This window comes from Melospiza melodia, chromosome 4, assembly GCF_035770615.1.
Source record: "Melospiza melodia melodia isolate bMelMel2 chromosome 4, bMelMel2.pri, whole genome shotgun sequence".
NCBI classification, from domain to species: Eukaryota; Metazoa; Chordata; class Aves; order Passeriformes; family Passerellidae; genus Melospiza; species Melospiza melodia.
In genome coordinates this window covers 79,194,880-79,213,431 of record NC_086197.1, presented here as the reverse complement: position 1 = coordinate 79,213,431, position 18,552 = coordinate 79,194,880, and the positions used below count along the sequence as shown (strand labels likewise).

At 35.7% G+C, this 18,552-nt stretch overlaps 1 protein-coding gene across 4 annotated transcripts in view; it reads left to right on the top strand.

Moving 5' to 3' along the window:
* Positions 1–1,173: 1,173 nt before the first annotated feature.
* The window catches only part of TFEC (transcription factor EC), a 29,427-nt gene continuing 12,048 nt past the window's right edge, over positions 1,174–18,552 (top strand). Inside the window, exons 1-4 of one of the 4 annotated variants that reach the window (XM_063155305.1) lie at positions 1,174–1,262; positions 11,296–11,410; positions 12,272–12,325; positions 15,828–15,903. In XM_063155305.1, the coding sequence (XP_063011375.1) occupies positions 1,200–1,262; positions 11,296–11,410; positions 12,272–12,325; positions 15,828–15,903 (308 nt within the window). In that variant the 5' untranslated portion in view covers positions 1,174–1,199. Of the gene's footprint in view, positions 1,263–3,690; positions 3,988–11,295; positions 11,411–12,268; positions 12,326–15,827; positions 15,904–18,552 lie in introns of those variants that run through there. The other 3 variants (XM_063155304.1, XM_063155303.1, XM_063155302.1) reach the window with 3 other exon arrangements.

Here is an 18,552-nt window from a genome sequence, read left to right as displayed (position 1 = left end):
TAAGAAATATTTTCTTTAACTATCCCTTTGAGTGACCTTAGTAGAAGAATGTTGAGAAGAGAAAAATTAAACCAGTGCCAGAGAAGGGAAGCCAAAGCACCTGGGCATGCTGGAAGTCAGGGGTTGTGCCAGCTGTGAGCTGGGGAAACAGCTGGGCAGGGAAAGGTGGCAGTACTCTGTAAAGGTGGTGCCTTGCAATGGTGGTCACCTCTTCAGGGATCCTCTGAGGCTTCACTGCTTCACTTTCATTTCATGTTCACTATTTTACCAAGACTGGGAGCGACTGTTTATTTCCAGTCTGCTTGGGAGTCAAGTCAGTGGGATTGCTTCACTTCTGCCACTCTTGCAGGAAAAGAGCTTGTGGAGAAAATCCTGAGTGCCTGCATGGCTTACTTGTATTTGTTTTGCTCCTTTGGCATTTGGAAAAACCTTGTGTTGTACAGGTACAAAGTAGAAGTTAGATCCGAATAGGACAGAGAGATGTTTCCCTTCTTTAATTTTTATGATTCTATTAACTGCAGCTGGTATAAAGTTCTGATTAAATCTGTTAACTCTGCATTTGATTTTAGGGAGACACTATTTATTAGTAAAAGCATGGTTCACTCTGTCTGCAAAATCTCACTGCTATTACAAGGTCATTGACGTCACAGTTTCTCATCATGACATTAATAATTTGTATTTGTATTAATTATTTGTTAAATATTGATGGTGACCATCTGGATGGATTGCAAAAGCTGCCGTCTGTCCCATTCTCAGGAATCATACAGAAGGAAGAAATTCAAGTAGGGATACTCCAAAGTGTTTTATTCAACAAGTGCTGCAATTATTCAGTCATGAAGTAAAGCCAGCTTTCCACTAGAGGTGCATATAGCATTGCTGATCTAGGCAGCCCCTACTGCATAATCACAAGTACTTTTTATTTTGTGAATACTGATGTAATTTGGCAACCCTTAGAAGTTGATAAAATCTGCTAAAGTTCAAAACCATTTTAGAGAAAGGACCAGAGTAAACATTAACAACCTCATTTGCTTAGGTTGGCTAACTTGAAAAGGCTGCATAGCATCAATGAAAATGCTTTGTCAATCACATTCTACACTAGATTAGTCTTAAAGTCCAAGGAAGAATCAAAGTTCACCTAAGTATATAAACTTCTGCCTAGCACTCTCTGGTATCATTTACATGTTTAAGGAAAAAGAAAAATGAAGGAGAAGGAAAAGTCAGTGGCTATTGAGGAAATAATAGACGCCTCAAAAATAAAACTGGTGAGCAAATATTTTCTTTGTCTTCCTTCAATGCTATAGAAGTGTTAGGTAGGAAATTGTGTCTTTCAGTTGCTTCAGTTGCAAAAAAACTAACTATGAAAAGCACAAATTCAGAACTCCTCAGGCCTGTTTCCTGCAGCTGGAAGTGTCTTTTGTTATCACTGCCACTGCTGTTTTGAATGTCATGCGAATGTCAGATGAAGGCTTGCTTTTGGTATTTCACACAATTTAGTAGTTTGAGGTGCTAATGGGCAGTGTACAGCCCTCTTGCCTGCACAATTTACCTCATGCTGTAGAAAAGGTCTTCACAGAAAAGAGCATACATTACTTTGGGTCAGGAGAAGAACTGTGATCTACTTTTACATAGCTGCAGCATTCAAAAGCTGTGCAAAATGACCAAAAAGCTCAGCTCTGTCTCTGGTACACTAACAGACCAATACCTACGAATCCTTCTCTATTTTGGGGGTAGAGCTCTGGCTAAAGGGAGCTAAAAGACTCAATTTTCATGCAACTGCAGTAAAGCTTCCTTAACTCTGAAACTAAGAGAAATTTTCTTTTTTCTTCTCTGATTTCCTCTTTCTAAAAGGTAATTTTCTTTCCTCTTCTCTGGCTTCCTCTTTCTAAAAGGTAAACAGACAGAAATGAAAGTATTATTCAAAAATATGCAGTTGTTTGTATGCAAGTACCTTTACAAACATGGTCTTATCACAGACCTTAACATTTTTTTTTAATAGTAGGAAGAGAAAAGGATAATTAAAACAGGTTTCTAACTCTCCCAGTATTCATTCCTTATTAATTCCAAGCACTTGTGCAGCAGGATCTGCCAGCAAATTCCTGCTGTTTGGGGCCACCAAGGAGATTTGTTTTATCCCAAAGCCTCTGCTGCATCTTGTGTTGCTCCTTGTATACAGCAATGCAAGGCTTGAGGTCCTTAGGATGTGGCAGGCCATAAAGAAGATTATATTTAGCTCACTGCTCTCTGCAGCATGCAGGTTATGATGCCTTCTGGAGAGAAACTTTATGAATTTCTGTCAATGGCACTTACATAGGTTGAATAAAAGACTTGTGAGCTCAGAGGCAACAACAGTGGCTGCTTTGCTCTCCAGATACAGTCCAGCTTTTTACTGCAAGACAAAACTACCTTGTGGAAAACAAGGATTTCTTGTCCATTTTGATAAATACACTTTCAAAAGTAAAACTTTAATGATCATCTTAGCACTTTCTTTTCCATCAGCCTAGGCCTTCAATGCCCTTTAATATATGCGCAAAGTAGTTTATTAAGTAGCCGAGTATTTGCACTATACTTAAATTTATATTTATACATATTTATATTTACACTAGAAATATGTATTTGTGAATTTATCTGAAATCAAACACTACAGAAAGTATTTTCAACCAAAATGAAATTCTGCATGGTACACCCATTGGGAAACACTAGAACACAAACTTTACTGCAGTATGTTCACAGACTTAGATGTTAGATGACACCTCAGAGGACATAGTATAAAGCATAAAATATATAGAGTATATGATAGAAATAAATGTCTTTTTCACTTCTCTCTCAGCCTTATTTTTCCACTTTTTTGTGCTTTTCATTGCTTTTATAGGGAGAATTTAAATGATTTGATATATGCGTTTACATGCTGTATCCAACAAAATTGAAGTAAGGTGGAACCAGGAATTAGTGCATTAGCTGGTGTTACTTGTGAAATAATAGTAAAATAGCTAACAGATCTATCATTTAATTGGCATATTTTGTTTTCAGAACCTGGGGTTTAGTAGGCAGTACTCTTATGAATTGATTTCCAGCTGCAAGTTGGATGATGACATTATCACAGCATCACTTAACTTCTGGACAGTGTCTGTTAATTTTGTGATCAGAAAAGTAAGAAAGAGCTAAAAACATACAATTAAAAGGTAGTAATTGAAAGGGCATGTACATCATGCAAAGGGTTGATTCTCCAGAAAATTCCTTTGCTTGGTCATATTTGATCAGACATTTATCTAGACAATGGACTTCTAAGTATATGACCAGGGCAGAAATGTACTATGACTGGAATATGAAGAGAGCTCATTTTTCTCTGATGAATAATGAACCACCTTGATGATCATTATTGGATGATAAAAAATGAACCAGTTTTCATGCATAATATATAATATCTGATATAATATATCTGAACATTAAGTCCCTGGTTGAGAATTGTGTAATTATGAAACATGTTAAAGATAAATATAGAAGGGGATACAATTTCTTCAGATGAAAACAAATCTGAGAAGGATAGTATTTTCTGCTAGTCTCTTTGCATAATAAAAAGAGAAACTGGAGCATTTTTGAATTGCTATTGCTGAAGACCATTTGTACTCAAATATAAGTATTTTTTATTGCAACTGCAAAAGGACCAAGAATATTTAGCTGTAAATAGGATCTTCTACATTCTGAGAACAGTACACTAAAACTTTGGCAATTGACAGTGCAAACACATCCTTTCAAATAAAAAGGATAACACAGCTTATGTTCAACTTTCTTTAAGCAGCACAGCAATTGAGAAAGGAAGCTGAAGCCTAGTCTTTCCAGCACAGTACTTGTATTGACAAGATTATGCATCCTGTCTGCAATAGAATTGAAAAGATGAAAAGTCACAATTTATTAAAACACACATTGAAGATACAAGAACTGCCCCAGTGTTTTCCCCTTGTCAAAACCTGCAAACACCCATTACACCAGGTATTGTTATTTAGAAGACGGATTTGTTAATATGTGTTAATATACATTTATTGATCAACTCACTATTTGGTTGAATGCAGTGCACCTTTGGAGGTCAATTCGTGAACTTGAGAGATTGAAAAAGGGTTTTGTTTATCTGTCATTGTGAAGGCATGACAAACAATCAACTGTGTTTTTATGTTTGGTACCCCAGTACCACAAACACAAACTTTTATGGCATATGTGAAATGAACTGTGGACACAATTCCATATTGAGATTTTTGTATTTGGGATGCATGTATGGGATAATAATGTAAACATTATACAAAATTTCTACTTTTGTGGGTTTTTTTTTTTTTCTTTAATTGAAATTATCAAGCAAGAAGTAGATGGGTGAAAAATTTTTTTTGTGGCTAAGATTAAGTAGCCTCATTTTACAAAACTGTTCCTTGAAGTGTTGCTATCAATTAAGCTAGTGAAAACATGATTTAAGTGGGATATATTTAGGAGTGGAAAATGATAAAATATTGCACTAATCTTTTGTTTTAGATGCAGTCTGAGCGAGTACCAATTTTTACCAAAAGCCAAAACAAATTTTCTCTTGCAGATACAACACTCAACCTTTCAGGTTAGGCAGCTACATAGTCTCTCTCTTCTTGTGACAAGTAAAGCCAGATGTGTTGTGGTTCCCTGTTAGGTTTGCCAAGTCTGCAGGTGCATCGCAGGCCATCTGACCATGTGTAACAGGGTGAATGATCCTCAGAATGCTCTGCACAGCACAGCAGCTGCTGTGGAATTGTGCCAACACTGCTACTGCAGGAAACAGGCACTCTTGGGTTGTTTGTCTGCAGTTATTAACCCCGGAAAACAGGACAGCAAAGGAAGTTCCTGCTAGCAGGACTATTCCTGCAACTTGCTTCCCACTTGCATCTTTTCATGATCACTTCTGATCCAGGCAGAATGAAGGTGTGTGGTAGAGGCAGTCTGGTCCTGACCTCTGTCTTCTCTGGGGGCATCCCGACCTTTCCAATCACACTTGGGCTTGTGAATGGGACTGTGAGGTAGCGAGGCCCTTGGAGAGATGGCAGCAGGATAACAGGACTGGCTTTCCTGTTGTGTGTTTGCAGGTTCCTCAAGGGAAAGCAGGCTGGCTCATGAACTGTTTTGACCTGTCAGGACAGTCCAGATGCCTTTGATGAAGAGCTCTTGATATCCTAGAGTTTGGCCATTTTAGACAACTAGAACATGTCATGTGTCTGTTTTTTAAAGACAAACACATCCTCCATCATCCTTGAGTAGTGACATCCTTTGGGTTTATGGAGAGCTGTTTCCTATTGGAATAAATCTTTTTTAGCTAGTCCTGCATATCCAAGGTTTGCTGTTGACAACCTTGTGTGTGAGCACACTTTAGTAAAATGCAGTACAGGTTATTTAGAAAGTAACTGAACAGAATTCCTTTCAGGTTAAGGAGCAAGCTAAAGAGAAAATAAAGTTTTTCTATTTAAAATAAAAAATATATTAATTAAGTGCACCAATAACCAATCCTTGATCTCAGTTTACTGAATATTTTCATTAGTGATCTTGGAAGAAAAAGATACATTTATGCTGATGAAATTTACTGAAGTAGCAAAAGTAAAAATATTGCCAATACAAAGAAGGATGAGGATATCATAGAGGAAGAATTATATGACTGTGATGACAGAATAGTCTAAATGGAAGGAATGTAATAGTACTGAGTGGAAGGTCATTCATTTAAATACTAATAACAGGAATGTCTGCAGTAAGCTGAGAACTCATTAACTGGAGATGACAGAAAAAGGTCTGGTTACATTAGTTGTTCAGGGGATAACTATAAGCCATCAAAATGATGGGACTGCATAAAGGAGATAAATATGATCTTAGTATCCATCATGAGACTGATTTCCAAGAGACATGAGGAAATATTCAGTGTGGGATTCACTGGGCATGAAACGCTTTGAATGCAATAGGCAAAAAAAGGTGTCAACCCTTCAGAAAAAAATAATTCAAAGCAGAAAAGGTACAGAGAGGCTCTTGTTAGAACATGACATTGCATGGGAAGGCTGTCTGAAGAACCACGGCCTGTCCCATTAGGAAAGCAAAGTCTCAAGGGAGCTATGTTCACCCCCAGTAGTCACCCAGGGGGGACATTAAACAGTATGTCTTAAAGGAACACAAAACAAAATAAAATTTGTCCACAAGTGGAAATAAAAGATAAGCTTTTTGACAATAATTTGCAATCAGTCAACTTTTTAAACATACTCCAAATAAAAACATTGGGGATGTGAAGCCTAATTGATTTTAGAGCATTATTGTTTCATGAACTAGATTATGTAATGATATGTTAAATGAACTCAATGTCCCAGAAATGCTTTTTAGTCCAGACTGGGCATTACCATTTTCAGCACAATTCTCAAATTAAGAAAATTCTAGCTTTGGAAAAGTGTTGGACTGTTATTTTCTAGCTGTGCAACACTGACTGTGATACAACCATGATCCTTACAGACTTGAATTTTACAGTAAGACAAACATATTGTGCAAAGATTAGCCAAAATTGAAAAATACTTGAATAATATGTGATCATGCAAGTGAAAACTGTTGTGACATAGACCTGTTCAGGGACTAGAAGTCAATTGGCATAGACAACCTGTATTGATATATTTTATTGCTGCATTCAAAATCCCTCTCTTGGAAAATATGGAAATGCTAAGTCTTCCTTAAAATTACATTATATTTACCAACAGCTATCATGATATAAGATTTGGAATACCACATAATTCCATTTCATAATGCAATGTCTTTCACTTAATGTTTTCCTTTATAAAAGCCCCCCAACCTTGGTATTAGAGACTGCAAATTGTGATCAGAGCTGTCCTTTGCTAGTCATCCATGCTGTTAATAACCTTTAGTATTTGCTACACGATCCTGCCTGCACAGCAGTTCAGACCCAAGTATTGAGCACAGCAATCTTCTCTTGATGAGACCTCCATAGGACATCCCTTGGACACTGTCAGCAAGCACAAGGTCACAGGCCCCTGTGAGGTGTATTCACTCAGGTAGTCCAGCTGAAGTTTGCTTTTATAATTGCTCTAAGCTTGAAAGTTGAGTATCTTTCAGGACTGAGCCCCATGAATGGAAATTCTCATGTTCCGGTCTTTGCGCACAGTTGTTGAAGATCCCATGACACTTTATACAAAAGGAAGTGTGTTAACCCCAGTGTCCTTGCCAAATGCTAACTTCGTTAATTACAGCCTGCTTTCTTCAATGCTCCTTGCAGTTTTAATTAGAAATTGTATTATTCTCTTCCCGTACTACATTGTCACTGGTTATTCCTAGTTAACCATTTGCTGTGCTAAAGATTGTTGATCTTTTATCCAAAGCTGGCTGTATTTCAGAAGTGGGAAAGATGGCCTATTATATTCTGCTATTTTTAATATTTCTGTTCTCATTCCTTATGAGCCACTTGCATTTAAGTTCCTTGAAACATATACATAAATATAAGTATCATGAATGCAAGTTTGGGAAATTATGTGACTTACAAGGGCTTCTCAGAACAACACAGGTATGAACCAATATGACACCTGCAAGATAAGTAATTTGCTGGTACCTAAGAATTTTCATACCCAAAAGTCTATGTTTCCACATCTAAATTGAAAACAACAACATGGTTCTGATATGGTGGAATCAGCTGGGTTTTTAAAGCATTTTGGGATTCATCAAGTTTCACAGTGCTGTAGAATTGTAAGATCATCATTGTACACATATGGTATGATTGTGCCATTTTAAGTGATTTGTACCTTTAGTAACATTGTATTGAATTTTTGTGAAATTATATGTGTGTATATACATATATATATATACACACACACACACTCATACTTACCTTTTAATGTAGGCCTGGAAGCTATTTGAAGCCTGAGTACTGCAAGAACTTTCCCTGCTTAAATGACACTATAAGCAATAAATTGCATTACGATGTATGGAATTTTGGTACACATCCAAGCAGCTGGATACATTTTGACTCACAATTTCTATAACATATTGTGCTATGTATTTTGATTTTATAATTTGAAAATTAGGTGCTTACAGATGTCTTCACTTCTAAAAGAACTTCCTGTTTTGTCAGACAAAAAGCACATTTCCTCTTATTGTATGAGCCAATTTCTACTATAAGATTGCTCAGTGTTCAGTAACATTAGCAAAGAAATTGCTTGGAATTTTCTATACTTAATATATCAATGCAGAACAAATTCAGGGAGACAGTTTCAACAAAATACTTTGACACATTTTTGACTGTATATTATAAAATCTCTGGTAATCAGAAAAATTTTTAATTTTAAAGGAAGTCTTTCCTATGTGATTTTTAAATGAAGAGTTTATTTGGAAATTTTCACATTAGGAGCCCAGTGAGATTTCCTGAGAAGGTACACATTGGAGGCCTGCAACATTGTCCCCAAACTTTCTTCAGAGTCAAGAATAAGAGACAGAGATCATTCAGTTCATTTGGACACACTCAGATGTCCAAAACCAGTCGCATTAATCACTTTCTATTTCTTCTCCAGATCCTGAATCCTGACACTGAGAATTATTCCTTGCACACTAATTCATAGCAGATTTTTTGTGCTAAGTACGAATGAGTGTGTCAAAGGGAGACCACCAGTGGCCATATCCACAAAGCCACTTATCTGTCATCGTGGCCATTGCAAAACAATTCAGGTTTCTACTAAATTCACAGAAGAAAGAGACAGTTGATAGTGCAATTGGCATTAACTTTCCATAGCATTTCTTGTCACCTGTGCCAGGATGACAAGCCTGTAGTTTGTCCATCTTCCTTCTGGCCCACCTTGTAGATGGGCATCACGTTTACTCCAATAACTGTGACCTCCTCAGTTAGTCAGGACTTCTGGTGAATGACTCGAGATGGCTCAGTGACCTCTTCTGCCAGCTCCCTCAGGGCCCTCAGATGAATTCTAGACTTTAGAAATTTAACTAGACTTTAGAAATTTAACTATCTTTCAAGGATAAATTTGAATTTCTGTCTGAAAATTAGAATTAATCAATTAAGCATCTCATGTTTGTATCAAGCTGTGGTTTACATGCCTGTTTTTTTCATCAATGGCATTGATAATCTACTAAATTGAAGACTGCCACCAGTGTCATGCAAATTATTGAACTTATATAGACACCTGTGTGAACTATGTAAAGAATGAGAGATGTGTATTTCTCATTTGTTAGATTATTTATTAATTATATTGTTTTCAGAGGTTACTATTTCCTAGCATTTCACAAAAACAGTAGCCTAAGTCATATAACAGCCTTGCCAAAGTCCACTGGAACCTGGACGTGCAGGAGTCACATTGACTCTCAATTTTTTATGTCCTTCTGTTTTCATATCATTTGAATAAACCAAATTCATTTACATGAGTGTAGGAAGTTATTAAATATGATGAGAGCTAATATGAGTTCTCTCTTGTAATGTCTTTGTTCCTATCACTGGAACAAAGAAAATGCACAGGTAAAACTGCAGTGACTTCTGTAACACTTGTCAGTGTACCCCTCAAATGAAACAAAGGTACCTAACGTGAGAATGCTCTTAGCATTCAAATCCTGCATCTTAAACATAGCTTGTTCTGAGTAATACTCATCTTAATTCCAAGCATTCTTTAAAGAAGTATTTTCATTGAGAGATCAAATGTATAAGCAGATTTTTAAAACTGATTTGGTGTTGTGCTTTATAATGGTATTCAAGAATTTTCAGTTTTCCTAAGTAATAGAGCTCTTGTTTAAAAATCAGCATGTTACTTATATTTGTTCAATAAGAATTCTGATTGCTTCATTTCACAATATGTAATAGAACTGTGAGACTTTATCTCAAAGTAGATTCTCAGATTATCTAGTAAAGTTATTAGTTAATTTAACAAAATCATTATTTAAAAATAAAGCTAGATTAAAATTCCAGTTTTAACGTAAAATATAGGCAGCACTGCCATGGAAAAACTTCACACTGTGCGTGTAATTGGGAAAATTGTCTCCGTTCAAAGTAACTTGTGATGAAGCTCACAGTCTCTACAAAAAGAGAAATTACAAGAGTGATTCCCAGCAGACCTATGGTTGGTGTTTTGATGACCTGCCTGGAAAATTCCAGGTTGTTTCAGGATCCATAGCTGATGGGCAAATCTGTAAAAACACATTTTCCTATCTATGAAAAACAATTTTCTTAAATAACTCCTAATTTCCTTTCATGCTTTACTGTCTCAAGTCAGTGTTTGTATCCACATATTTGTCACCCACTTTTTAGTCCCTTTGAGGTTTTTTGGTGTTTTTCTTTTGCTTACTTTTGGATTTTTTTCTCTTGGCCATGTGGACCCAAAATCAGTTTCTAAATCCTTCAGTGCTGACCACAAAAAAACCCCAAATATGTCAGTACAAATTTTATATGCATGATTAAAAAAGCCAAAAATGTTTTTCTTTTACTGCAAAGGATCCATGCTGAAATATTGGTCATAGAGTCACAGGAACTGAGCAAAGCCTGAACTGCTCTTCAGTAAACTTTTGCATATTTTACAGTTATTTCATATGTGTAAAGTTATTCAAATAAAAGTAATTGTACAATTACCTGAAATCCACATACTTTAGCCTTACATTTCCTAGTGTTCATTCTATGGGCTTATTTAAATAATATTATATTATATTTTTAAAGTGAATAAGGATAATGGTACACATGATTATACATGTTAAAACCATTAGGTTATCTGGTCTATCATGACAACAATACAGTTCCTTTCCTCAAAGTATATTCTCTGATGTACTGTCCACTCTAATTTTAACTATTACATATACCTACATCCCTGAATATATTGCTGGACCAGGTCTTCTATGAGGTACCAATTCAGAGTTTAGAGTTGTGGTTAAAAAAATCATACTGGAGCGTATGGTCAAAATTAGCATGGTAAAGTTGATTTTCAACCTAATGGATATTTGAAATGCAGACATGGCAACACTGGATTTAGAAAATACAATTTGGAAGCAACTGTAGATCTCAAGCCCACACTGTAGATCTGAAGCCAACACAAATGGCACCTGTAGAAAAATGGCAGACAGTGACTCTTTGCTTTCAATTATAGTTAATATTGTGTAACAGGAATCCTTCCCTTAAGATACATGTACATATACTCCCTCTAAAGAAAACCAGATTCATATCCAAAGATATTTTCTCCTTGCATGCATCGGTTTTTTAAAAAAATATTTTAAGTCTTTTACTTATTTTAATTTTTTTTTTCCTTATTCTTCTTTCCTTTCCTACCCCTCAAGCTATCTAGCAGCATTTTGGATATATATAACAGTGACCAGGGAATGGCACCGACTAATATGGGTCTCACAAATGCTTCTTGCCCAGCTAATCTACCAGTAAAAAGGGAGCTCACAGGTAAAAACTCTGAGATTTTAGGATATAAATGCATAAGCAAATGGCGTGTGTCTTAAAAGTTGAATCTTTTCCATGAAAAAAGATATCCATAATTAAATTCCTGAGAATTTTCAGTCTCTGGTTTCATTTAAGGAAAAGAACAAAGATAAATGAGAAATGTTTTCTTTCTCTTTTTCTCTTTAGAAATTCAGAAACTCTCTATTTACTCCTGTTTTTATGAACATTGTGCTTCTAAAAAAATCTTAGTATTTTAGAAAACAGTATATTCTTCCACATGTTGGCTTCTGACCAACAATATAAATCATTATCATCCATTAAATTTGTTCCAGGGTAGAACAAATAGGTCTTTTAAAACTTTACAATAAGGCTATTCAAGGTAAAACTATATTAGTGGATCACAAACTTTAAAAGTTACATTCAATTAATCCAAAGAATGCTAAAAATCATGTACAGTTTGTTAATGTCACTCAGAGGAAACAGTGAGTTTATTCAATATCTTACAAATCTGATTAACTCTTGCATTATGGGATATAGAAAATCCATATTCACCTTAGTGTATTGTAAGTTTTATCCTGATGTAAAATACAGGAAATTGGAGAAAAATACCCCTCTGTAGCATTCCTATATTCTTACATTTTAAAAAAGTACCATAAAAAATGTTAAGCAACCTGCCAGACTTGCATAAAATTTAGTACTGGTAGAATAAAGATTGTCTATGATCTGTTTTAATAATAAAAAAGTAATGCTGTAAAAGGACTGGAAATCTGGTCTCTGTGACAAGAGGCCATTTTCAGAAGATGAAAGAAGTACTGGAATTGCATTTTAAGGACTATTTTAATAAATGTTACTTTCTGTCAGAAGCAGATACAAGAGCAATGGCAAAGGAGAGACAAAAAAAGGATAACCACAACCTCAGTAAGTATATGTTCATCTTCCATCTCATTACATGGAATGTATGGAAAATGCAAAATCATGATACATTAGCTACCACATCTCTGCTCTTCTAGACCAGCCTCTCAGCAGGCCAACTCAGACTGCAAAAACAGCTGACCATAAAGTTTTCTTTCTTGAAATTAATTTGTCTCTGACTTTTGTCTTTCAAAATACTTTGCAGATTGCAATTAATTTATTTCCATAAAATATCCTGCTATTATTTTTTCACTGTAACACACTTTACTTGATGTTTTCTCTAAGAATTACAGTGCAAAGCAGAAAAGAAAGGAGGCAGGTTATGAGAAAAACAACACTGAAAATCCAGACTTCACACCTTATTTACTGAAGTGCCAAAGCAAGAGACTGTATCTCTTTATGGGTAATGGGGTAGGAAAAAAAAAATTGCATCAGATAACTTCTAAGTGGTTGCTAACCTCTTAAGGTTAGATGGACAACAGTGCAGATATGTGCAAATGATTGGCATGTTGGTTTTAGAGAAACAGTCTTAGAAAAGTAAAATTCATAGTTCAGTGTCTAAATATTAGAATTACAAAAATAGAAAATATTTTAGTATATATAGAATAGGAAAAAGAATGCCATCAGTTTCATTACTGGGAGATTGCCTATAAAATTACACAATTTTCCCCTCTAAAGCATAATTTGAAACAAAAAGGCTGCAGGATTCTTTTTGGAAAGTGTTGAATAAAGCTGTTAGAATTTTCAAGTTCTCCTTTCCCATTCTTCCAACAGAAATAGTATGGGAGTTGGATTCAATGATCCTTATGAATCACTTCCAACTTGAGATATTCTATGATTCTATGAATTTAAACCTCAATTAGTAATTAGTTAATAGCCACTATTTATATCTTTATTATCTTACTTCTGTCTTGTTTCTCTGGCTATTTGATATCCACTAATCAAATAGGGATTTATGGCTTTACTTGTATGAAATTCCATACCCAAAATTATACATCCACTGGCACAATGTGCTAGCAATCACTGTGGACAATATTCTGCTACTTAGAATTTCCAGAAGGCATCCTTATATCTGTCTGTAATTATTTTTTGTGGGTTACAGGCAGACCATGAAGATTTTCAGACGTGTTGCTAGCATATAATCTCTGAAATGCCAGTGCAGCTGCTCTCTGTCTTGTTAGGGCAGAAATGGGAGTTTTGCTGGACTAAGAAAGGAGTTGAGTAGGAGTTACCTGGAGCTACAAGGGGAAAGAGAGGCTCATCAGAGATACATCAGGGATGCCATGGCTTACTGTTGCCTCCACCGTTTGCTTTGGGTTATCACAGTCCCTCCTGACCCCAGAAGAAACGTCTGAGAGCTTTCCCTCACCACTGGCAGCCAAACTGAAGGGCACTGCAGACAGGCAGCATCTCTTTTGGCTGGGCTCCAGGTGTACACTGCAGAGCCCAAAGGCTCTCTGGACATAGCTCTGCTGTCTAAAGGCTTGGACATAATCATGCAGTGAATATAAAGGCTTCATCAGTGTGATTTACTCTTTTAAAGGGGATCAGGTTTCTTAGTGATGGTCTGAAAAATCAGTTTGTGAAAGCTGATTGGAATGATACAAACTTTCAGTTTTCAGGTTGAATTAAGGCCTCCATTTCACAGAAATGTTCTGGTACATTCTTATAACAAGGAGTAATAAAGGTACTGAAAAAAAGTTCCTTTCAAAGAGTGTATATTGAATGAAACCATGAAAAGGGAGTTCGATTTAAGAAGTGGAGCCCCTTTACGCAACAGACAGAGTTTAAGACATTGCCTAATGTTTCTTAACTTTGGGTTTTTTTGCTTCCAAACAAAGAATGTCATATTACAATCCTGTGCATGCAGTTTGAAACATAATTTTCTAATTTGGCTTATATATAGCTTGATTGTTCAAATATGGCTGATAACTCAGGATATCTCTGGAAAGGTTAGAGATGCACATCAGGAATGTTCTATTGCAACATGTTTCCAAGCTTAAAAATCTCCCTTTCTAACTCATTGACATAATCACTGGAAGTTTCTTTTCAGGAAAAAAAATTGCAAAAATATAAAGAAAAAGGAATTCTGCAAGTGTTCACTCGTAAAGATATTTTTTCATTGCCTTGTTTTATAGCTAATGCTTAGTTGACTACCTTTTGATGAATATCTTAGAGTTTTTTACAGTGTAAATATTAATTAAACAACAGCTAATATGCCATAGGACAGCATAGTAAAAGCATATTCTTCAATTTTGTTTGCCATGCAATTATTTTGCCAACAAAACAGAAATATATCTTTTAAATTTTCCAGTTTCTCTGTGTTTTTGCGCACTGGGCTCTCCTACAAGATCCAGCACATTCATTGCAATTTGATACAAGGGCTCACTGAGCAATACACTCAGGAGGATTATAACCCTGTCTTCTGAATATGTGAATCAACACCAAAAAAACCGAGATGCTTTAATTTGTTAAGTGAAATTCCTGTTTCTCTAGAAAGCAAGACAAGATAATGCATCCCCCCAAGGTAGGGTACTTTATCAGAGTAAATAATAACACTCAGGTTGTTCCTGGAGCTTGAGCCTGCTAGGGAGGAAATAACTGACTGCTGCACAAACCGAGGAGCCTCGCACAGACAGAAAGCAAACCATTTTATATACAGGAAGAAAAGGACTAAAAGTGATCCAGGTGGTGGGGCTGAGACTGAAAGTGACGTGCTCATATGAGTATGAGAAGATTAAAGTCAGCCTTGGAAGACCCACTAGGATGCCCTTGGCTGAACACTTATAACTTACCTCTACTGGGCTGTTTGTATTTATATTCAAAACTTGGCCATTAGACTTTAAGTGTACATCTCCAAACATGGTGGTTTTTTTCATTTTCTCTATTTTTTAAAAATGATCATAAATATTTTTTGTGCTGTCCATCGCCAAAGGAAAGATGTACAGGGGCGAAGTGGTTTTGGGACATAATCTTGCTCTGTTTTAGTGAATGGATACAGCTGTAGTTATGTACTCTCTGTGGGTTTAAATGCTGGTAATTGTAAATAAGGGATAATGAAGCTGTTACCTTGTGATTTGTAACAGGAGTTCTGCCAAAATATCAATTGCTGTGTGAATTGTCTTGTATCCCTGTTGGAGTCACCAGCAAGACTCCACTAAGATGAAATCTCTGTTCCATGGGAGCATGGTGGAGAGAGAATATATACACATCAGGAAAAACAAAATGTTAGATCACATTTAGACAATATGTGACTATTTCATTCTCTAGAAATTGAATTCTAAATGGAAGAAAGCCCTGTAGTTCAGGTAAGATACAGATGGTACTAATGACAGAGTTTGTCCTGAGAGTAAGGCAGAGACAGATAGGAGCTCATGTTGGGACTGGTATTTGAGGAAGATTTTTTTCTATATATTGACTAACATGTTTTTAACTAATTAAAATGTTTTATGTGTAATTTCTCCAAAAATATTTCAGTGTAAAAATAGTAAATGTTTCTTTTTAACAGTTGAGAGAAGAAGAAGGTATAATATTAATTACCGAATCAAGGAGCTTGGCACACTCATCCCCAAGTCTAATGATCCGTGAGTTCAACTGTCTTTGCTATAATAATGTTTATAGTATTAATACAGGAGAAAAGAGACAGTTGTGAATATTGGCTATAGGGTTGAGAAATGGGATACAAAATCTTCTATACCAGGTCACTGGCTCAGATCAGGCTGTTGAAATAACAAACCTTTGACAGATTTTTTGTGCCTGTTGAAAAACTTATGTGAAAGCATAATAATATGAAAGCAATTTCAGGGTGTTTAAGAGAAACTGCCACTTAAAGGGAAAACAAACAAACAAACAAAGCAAGCCAACCAACAGAAAGTCCATCTCTCTGTCCCTGAGCACAGTTGTGTGGTATCTCAGGGGAAGGAAGTAGTGGTCCTTTCAGCTCTTGCCATGGCCCTCTAGTGGGATAACACAAAATTTATGTTGCCACTGTCTGCCCTCAGACTAAGAGAAAAAAAGAATCAATTTAAGAGTCTGTAGACTGAGCATTTTTCAAAAGTTCTCAACTCATTGCAGGGAAAGCACCAGTCCTAAAATGCAAGGATAAAAGTAATAATTGATATAATTGCTATAATAATATCATTTTATACTAATGCATATACTTACAGAAACACAAAATGCATATTTCTTGAACTATATGTGCATTCCCTTAAAGCTTATATTTGTCATCAGCAGAAAAAAAGCTGCCTTGGAGAAAATCCCATTGCAGGATTAACAATAACAATTCAGAGTGGTTTTTAATGCAGAACTTTAGCCTTAGATTTCTCTTGTCACTCAGGGAAGACTTAAGACAATGCAGCAGCATGATTGTAACTTGCATAAAATTGATTATACAGATTTTGTCTTTGTAATTTGCATGTCAATACAGATGTGCATGATACTCCAAATGAAAACATCTATTGATATTTCAGCTTTTTTAACCTTAAGACTAAGAAACTTTTGATTACATTAAGGATTTCTGCAACAATACAAAGCTGTGTGAGGCTTACACAAGTAGAAGGTTGGCTTTATTTGAAGTGAAGCCACCAGAGAGAAAGTTAACATACTGCATCCATTTTAGAGAATTCACAAACTCAGAGCCTTCTGTAGCATCCACCAAAGACTGGATAAATGGGCATGATTTTTGTTATTAATATGGAATTAGGTGTTAAAACTGAATTAAAAAACACCTCAAGTACCTAAAGTTTTGGACATGTGATCCATTGCAAGCAGAAACTGATAGAAGTGTTTTAATTTTGCTGGTGGATATTTCTGTATTCAATAACATTTGGGCAAGTAATTGAAAGATTTCTCAGAAAAACAGTGGATGGCACTGTTGGTTTGCAGCTATAAAGCAAAAATAGAAACTGGAAATGCTGCAATTAGAGATGGGCATGGGGTACAAATTGCAGTTGCACTTTTTGATTGCCTATAAAGGTGTTTCACCTACATGTTTTGGTGTGGATTCAGGTTGACTTTGTGAACTTAATCAAAACATTAATACCTAGAGTAATAATTTAAGCTTTTCTTAAAATGATTTACCTGGACCTGCAGTTTTACTTCAGTAAGTGGATGATGGACTTCACCCTCAGTTTTTGGTGTTTCTGCCTGATGAAAAAGTTTCAGGTATAGACTCTGAAATCATTGCCTTATCTTGTTTTAGTTTGCAAACCCATGACTGAGTTCAGCAGTGTGACCAGACCCAGAGTGGTTTATGTTTACAAAGGCACAAGGTGAACTTCAGTATCTCACATTCTGAAGGCTGCTGTCTTCAAAAGGCTGATAATCAGTACTCCTTTGGAAAGTAGGGCTACTGAAAAGCTTTTAAGTTGGTGCTAAGAAAAAAAAAGGCATCAAAACCTGCAGGGCTTTTGAAAAACCAGTTTGCAACACAATTTTGCTACAGCTTAGTGCAAGGATAAATTAATTCAAAGAAATGTAAGTAGTGGTTTTGGTTTTTTTTTTTTTTTTGTATTTGTATTTTTAGGCAGAAATATATTCATTTGAACATATAAACAAAACATTAATTTTTTTTATTGGCTGAGCAGATCAACATTATTATTACCTTTTGGTATGGTCTTGTTTCACCAAATCATAACTCAGCATCCTTATTCTCTCTTTCAGTTCTTGCTTTTTACTTCATAACACCTTACTGTGCCCCCAGTCTGCCCCCTCTGCTTTGAAAGAAAGAGATTTATCATGGCTTACCATACTTTATCTGTAACATTTTATCACACATGGCATTTTTGCCTCATATTGATTTCAGAAGATTCTTCTTAAAGTGGAAACTTAGTTGTAAAAGGAGAAAGCTTACTGATGCTTAGACTAATGACAGGGAAGAAAATCAGCCTCTGCATTGAAGAGCAAACACTACTATAACTAAGCCATTGTGGTTAGCATGCCTGTCCCAGATGGCTTGCTTCAAGAAGATTACATTCAGAATCAGAAACAGAAAAGGACATTTTTTATGCCATTTGGAAACCTTTTGTGATTTATATTTCTTAGAAGTGCTGTGTGGGGTTTTTATTTCACTTTTGTTTTTTTGGTTATGTAGTGAGCTTGTTTGGCTCCTGCAGAGCTTCTGCAGGGACTTTCTTTTGACTGGATTAAACCCCTATTCTTTTCACTTTTTTCTTTTTTTCTTAATTTAATGATGAAAAGTGTGGATTACATTACATAAATGAATGGGTGTTTTA